Source organism: Rutidosis leptorrhynchoides, chromosome 4, assembly GCF_046630445.1.
Source record: "Rutidosis leptorrhynchoides isolate AG116_Rl617_1_P2 chromosome 4, CSIRO_AGI_Rlap_v1, whole genome shotgun sequence".
Classification (NCBI taxonomy): Eukaryota; Viridiplantae; Streptophyta; class Magnoliopsida; order Asterales; family Asteraceae; genus Rutidosis; species Rutidosis leptorrhynchoides.
This window is the reverse complement of record NC_092336.1, coordinates 252,384,307-252,391,339: the sequence shown is the minus strand read 5'-3', so window position 1 is coordinate 252,391,339 and position 7,033 is coordinate 252,384,307. Positions and strand designations below refer to the sequence as shown.

The following is a 7,033-nucleotide window of genomic DNA, read 5'->3' as shown; positions in this document are numbered from 1 at the left end:
TCCATTATCACCCGAAATACATCTATATCTATATATACATATATATGTACTAAAATATATGCATATACATCTACATATCGATATACATATACATATAACCTACAAATTCTTAAATTATTAACGAAAATAAAGGTTGTGATAGTCAGAATTATTGAATTGTTACCAACAATATTCAAAGTTACATATTTAGATTTGTTTAAACGTATACTTACTTATATCATAACGTATTTTGCTCAATTAAATTCACAATCGGCGACAAATTACAATCAAAACATGTGTAACAAATTAAAACATAAAGATTAAATATTTACATTTGTTATAATCTATATTTAATTAATTTAATTAATAAAATTGTCGTTAAATTAACATTTCATTTGATATCCAACGGATATTCATTAACCCACATAATTTATCGAATATGGATATAAACGGATGCGCTGAAATTAAATGGATATAGATATACACGAGCAAAAATCAAATGGATATGAATGTTTGATCCATTATCATTTGCATGTGCTAGTATAAGTTACAACTGAAACCCTGTAAGATTGCTTTCATACAAAACCACCCCAATTTTTTTTTTTTTCTTTTCCTCTTTCACTCCAATCTCCAAAAACATTCAACTCCGATTCCTTTCCCTCAACACAAACCAACACCAGAAAAATGAGCAGCACACAGTCGTTACACTCACTAGCCTTCCGGGTGATGCGTTTATGCCGTCCAACGTTTCACGTTGAAACCCCACTCCGATTCGATATCTCCGATCTAATCGCCGGTGAAGATCTATTCAACGATCCATCTGCCGCACCTCATCTCCGGCGTCTCATTCAATCACAACCCAAAACCACTGATTCGGATCCAAGTTACAGTAATCGGTTCATTCTCCGAGATGATCCGTTTGACGCCATGGGTCTTCCTGGAATGCTTGTTTTACCTCAAGCTTTTGGGTAAAGATTCAATTTTTATTTGTTTTTTGTATAAATTGTTCATGAAATTGATATGGGTTTTATTGATATAATCAAACCCACTTTCCTTTTTTTTTTTTTTTTTTTTTCTTTTCTTCCCATAGCTTAGTAATTACTAGTGTCAGTGTTTGGCAAATTTTGTGGTTTAATAATATAAGTGGTTTAATATTGCATTACTATTACTCCGTACTATACTAATTGATACTTAATTTTGTTTATCTGTTTAAACAAGTAGTACCATTATATACCAACTTGCTCATTAGTGTAAATTTTTATTTATCCTCTAAAATAAGCAAATAAAGATTTTTGAAAATACAAACGATAATAATAATGCAGTAAAGTAATGTAGAAATACCTTAAATTGTTATCCACTGTTCTGTACTTCTATAGGGCCAGTGGAGTATGATAATCTAGTTGTTTTGTTTGTTTTTTGTAGCGCCATATATCTCGGAGAAACATTTTGCAGTTATATAAGCATCAACAACAGCTCCAATTTCGAAGTGAGGGACATTATAATCAAGGTGATATTTTTGCTCTGATTGTTAATTTTGTTCAGCTATCTTGATTTGAGCATCATGTAGAGTTATTATTAGGGTTCTTGATTCATGAATTTGTGTAGTGATTCTTGATTGATTCACATATTCACAATCTAGCTTAATAGTTAATACCATGAAATGTATAAATATATTTAATTTATTTTATTGATTGACGTGAATCCAATTAACGTGTAGTGACATGTAAGTTTGTTTCAACGAACGGTATAAATACGTATTGAACTCACTGATTTGACCACAGGCAGAAATACAGACAGAAAAACAGAGAATACTGCTTTTAGATACAACAAAAACTCCTGTTGAAACGATAAGAGCAGGAGGGCGTTATGATTTCATCGTTGAACATGATGTCAAAGAACTTGGTGCACACACGTAAGTTATATAGATTACATGCTATATGTAAAGTTCTAGTCATATGCTTATATAATTTAATTCTAACCTTCTCATTTATCTTTGTTTCACAATTTTTAGTTTGGTCTGTACTGCACTATATAGTGATGGTGACGCTGAACGCAAATATCTCCCACAGTATTTCAAGTTCAATGTTTCAAATCCACTTTCTGTCAGGACAAAGGTACAATTTTTTAGGTATACAATTTGGAAAATAGAACATTTCATGCTGATTTTTTTGTTAGACGCTTTTGTTTTCAGCTATGTTGATATGTTACATGCTTTTATGTGCAGGTCCGTGTTGTGAAGGTAGGTTGATGTTGGTTAAAATTACATGGGTGTAAGTAAATAATCTTCTATGTACTTGTGTAAACATTTGAAATCCTGGCACGAATAGAGGTGGCACCACAAATTATGGATTAATTGGTCAAAGTAGGGATTAATCGGTCAAAGTCAATCTTTATTCAACATTTGATTCCTTCCCGATTACTCCTGAGTTGACCGATTACACACCGATTAGCGATTTTTTGCAACTTTACCAAATAGACATGTTCATAAGCTAATGGGTCAAAATCTTTACATGTAGGTGTTAATAAATGTTGAGACTTTTCTATAGTGTGTCACCAATGGATAACTGATGTTTTGTATTAATATGAAAATTATGATATAATTATATTATTCCACCATCTCAGGAAACGACATATCTCGAGGCTTGTCTTGAAAATAATACAAAATCGAACCTGTATATGGACCAAGTGGATTTCGAGCCTACTCCAAATTGGACTGCAACGTTACTTAAAGCTGATGACCATCATCCCGAAAAGGGTGTTTTGACGAGGTTGGATGACCAACCCTGTGCTCTTGAGTTTTTAATTAATAATTTAATAATTAATGTTAATTATTAATAATAATAATAATATAATAGTATTTTTACAAGAGAAAATAAAGGAACTTAAGGGAATTTCTAGTTTTTTTACATTCTATACACCCCCCACCACACACACTCCACAAAGTGGGAATATTTGGAGATATGCGGATCAAAATATTTTAGAACTGTTGTGATGACAATTTTATTGTTGACCTCAAATTATTATCATATGATACATAGCAGGGTATATTTGGACATATAAAAAGCTTTCTTTTTTGCTCCCCCTAACTCAAGAACATGATGAAAATATCTACAATAGAACTGTTTTTATTTTTTTCCTTTCAACTACGATAACACAAAATAAAATATGATTTAATCTCGTGTATAACAGTGAAATATTCAAGACACCGATCCTCATTAAATCTGGTGGAGGAATTCACAACTATCTGTACCGTTTAAAATCATCGTTGGATGTGTCGGCCCCAACAAAATACGAGGGGAGCAATATCCTTGGTAAACTTCAGATAACATGGCGTACTAATTTGGGTGAACCGGGGCGCTTGCAAACACAACAGATCATTGGTAATGTAAGTGGACATTAACCTTAACAATGTTGCTTTCGTTTGGTCAACTGTTTTTTTCTTCAACATATTTGTACGTGCCGTCTTTTTACATTTAGTTCATATAGATGTAAATGCTAGTTGTCAACATATTTGTACGTGCCGTCTTTTTGACATTGTGCAGCACATCACATACAAAGAGATTGAACTGAAAGCAACAAAGGTGTCACCTGTCATCGTGTTGGAAAAACCTTTTACGGTAAGTAATAATATAACTTAATACTTTATTTCATAGAAAAATGATACATACGTCTAAATAAATAGGCCAAAAAATGAGCCTAACACGCAGACCATGAAACATGGCACTTTCAATGTGAAAGATACAGAGAGATACAATATTTCTACTTTTAATTGAATTAGGTATATATCAACCAAATATTACAAGCTTAAATTGAATTAGGTCTAATATATAAGCTTAAATTTTATTCACCAAAATTAGATTGAATAGGTTAATAGTTTACTCTGTTTTAACATTATTAATAAGGATGTGATTTGAACACCTGATATTTTGGTTTTTGTAGGTAAACTTGAGTATCACAAACCGGAGTGACAGCAATGTTGGCCCATTCGAAGTTTTGTTATCTCTTAACGATAATCTAGAGGAAAAAGCTGTTATGGTTAACGGACTTAAAAGGATGGTAAGTTATAGCTCATGATATGTGTGTTTCGTAACCAGTCCTTGTATGGAAATTATTAAGGGGAGACATAATAAACGCCTACTAGTGAAAATATCTTTCATTATGTCTAAGTAACTTCTAACAACATCAACTTAGTTCCATGTGCATGACTAGATGTGGCAAATTTGGCGGATTAGGCAGATTGGAGAACGGGGCAAAATTATATCAGTTTGAAGGGAAAATTTGTAGTTTGGGTTGCATTGACCACTTATATTTATTTTCTAGTTATTAAACTTGTATAAATAATTGATACGTAAATTTGGATGCAAAAATCGTGCTATTAACAAATCTAATGTTGAAATAAAACAATATTGAAGGTTGTATTCATTGAAATACGCTTCGTGACTTGACCTATTTGGCGTTTGTATCTGGTATCTTTGATAAAGCATCTGATAGAAATTATAACCCAAATTTGATTATATTATAATTATAATTATAATTATAATTATAATTTATAATTATAATTATATTAATTATATAGTTTAAAGGAATGGGTCAAATATCATCACATATATACATCTTTACTATATTATTCCTGGAAAATGATATGCCAATACAACTAAATTTGCAGGCATTACCTCAAGTGGAGGCTTTTAAATCTTTGGATTTTCAAATGGTACTTTTACTTACCTTGTAGATTCTTCTTTCAACTAGGGTTGTTGAACTTGGAAATACGCGGCGAGAACTTGGTTTTTGAAACTCGGGGAGTACTTGGTCAAACTCGGGTTACTTGGAAAAATGGTCAAAATTTGTGTTTACTTGGAAAATTGGTCAAAATCGGTCAAAACTCGATCATAATTTGTCAAAGTCAAACTTGGTCAACATCAGAGTACTCCCTAAAAAGTCCCGGCCGAGTACTCCAGGGTAGCGATTTTTGCAACCTTGCTTTCATTAACTCTACATTTTCTGGTTAAACTTAGTATGTTGTGCATGAGTTTGATGAACAAAATATGGTTTGATCGTTCTTGCTGCTATAAAATTGTATCAACAATTATCGAGGGTTCTAATTGTAGACTGTAATTATTGTTAGAACTACAGAAGTATTTTTCATATAATTGATATTGTTTGTAATAACCACATTATATTTCTTTTACTCCATAATAATTCTTATCTTTCGTTTTGATGCAGAATCTAATTGCTATGGAAGTTGGAATGCAGAAAATAAGTGGCATTACACTGTTTAATACGTTAGAGAAGAAAACTTATGATCCTTTGGCAGATATTGAGGTCAGTTTACGTATGTTACTGTCTGCTTCTGGGATTGGTCTTTATTTTCCCATTTACCTATCCCTATCTTGTACTCAATTTAAACCCGTCTATGTTGGTATGTTGGTATGTATATAGGTTTATGTATTTATGGGAATGTGTGTAGGTATGGGGGTGTGTATGGATGGGTGCATGTGTGTGTGGTGGGTGTGTGGGTGTGTGTGTGTGTGTCTCGCATCGTTCGGTGCATTCTGGGGTCATTATGGCTGAGGACGACCTTCTTTGCTCATGAGCTTGAGGGGTTTTCTTTTAGTTGTGTGTCTTCGGGGATGTCTACCGTAAAGGTGCATGAGTGGTGTTTGGTTTGTTACGGGTGGTTGGCTCTTTGCTTGCGCAACAACTTCCACCCGGCATACCTTTCGAGTTCTGTTTACAAGGTCCCTTGGCTTTATTTATTGAGGCAACACCAAACGTCGATTAAGTGGCGTCTTGACTGCCGTTTAGAGCCTAAATTGATTTCCAGACAGGCTTTTAAACCCATGAAAATTTGATTCTACCATTTTCATGGCGTCTCAATTTTATTTATAATTTTATTTTACTATTTTTTATTAAAAAAAAATAGGCCGGAGGTCCACTCGGAAGCAATCTCTTTATCCGCCGAATAAAGAGAAGGATGACTTTCTCTACTTTTCTGGGTGGAGAAATGACTTGTTTTTATTCTCGAGTAAGGGAAGGATTGTCTACATCTCACCTCCCTCATACACCACTCATGTGGTATTGGGTACTGCTGCTGTTGTTGTTGTTGTATGTGAACATTGGTTAATTTGAGCTTGTTTTTTTTTTTTTGAGCTTGATTGTGATGTGTATGGTCAAACATCTCTAATAGAAGTTCAATATATGCTTTAAAAATTGTTCTGATTATACCCTTTTTGATCATACTGCAGATTTTTGTTGATACATATTAATTAGCGTTGTTGCAAGTGGTTCATAAATACAGAAAGTTAGTCATTATCCGTTGTTATACAACATAGACGATGCAGAATATCAGAACTGATCGATTCATGACACCCGTCAGTTTACAATTTGGAGTTTCACAAGAAATGGTGGTACGTTGTAAAGAGAACTGATGCATCGTGTTTCAAGTCTCTCTCTAGGACCTTGTAACAATAACTGCATGTTCGTAGTCAAAAACATCTTAACCGTCGAGGCACAGCATGTTTACTGAATTTGAATGTGATTGGGAAAACTTGTATACCGTGTGGGTGTTGAGATTAATGTAATTTGTAATATCATCTCTTTTTATTTAGTGTAGGTATTTGTCTCCTAGATAGTAGATGCAGTTTCTTGTTAGTTTTATAAATTTCCGCTGTTTATAAAAAAGAAATAACCTACGGTCACAAATCAATAAACTAAGACCAACAAAGTTGTAGCTTAGCTGATAGTGGCTTGTCTTTCTTAGCGAGAGGTTAGGAGTTCGATTCTGCTAGGCTGCAACATTTTACTTAATGTTATACCCTAGTATCCACTTGGGCCGTCATGCTACGAGTCACTGTTAAGGATCCGACACTGGTTACTAAAGTCTAATTTATAATTAATTTTTATGTATTACACAATACTTGACGAGCATTATATCGTTAAAAAGTATATTCAAAAACCAATCCATTGATATAAATTTCATCGACTAATATATAAGATAAACAAAAATATTTAAAGTCAAGGTTGGGAGAAAAAGACCTTTAAAGTCAAAACAGGA

The 7,033-nt window shown here is 33.2% G+C and overlaps 1 protein-coding gene across 1 annotated transcript; it reads left to right on the top strand.

The window, feature by feature from the left end:
• Positions 1-580: 580 nt before the first annotated feature.
• LOC139843465 (uncharacterized) lies at positions 581-6,606 on the top strand. Its single transcript, XM_071833544.1, has 12 exons — positions 581-947; positions 1,402-1,486; positions 1,761-1,891; positions 1,991-2,093; positions 2,204-2,218; positions 2,602-2,747; positions 3,169-3,364; positions 3,522-3,596; positions 3,919-4,035; positions 4,646-4,690; positions 5,203-5,301; positions 6,225-6,606. Exons 1-12 carry the CDS (start codon positions 664-666, stop codon positions 6,243-6,245), a joined length of 1,317 nt encoding a protein of 438 aa, XP_071689645.1. The 5' UTR covers positions 581-663; the 3' UTR covers positions 6,246-6,606.
• Positions 6,607-7,033: the final 427 nt, after the last annotated feature.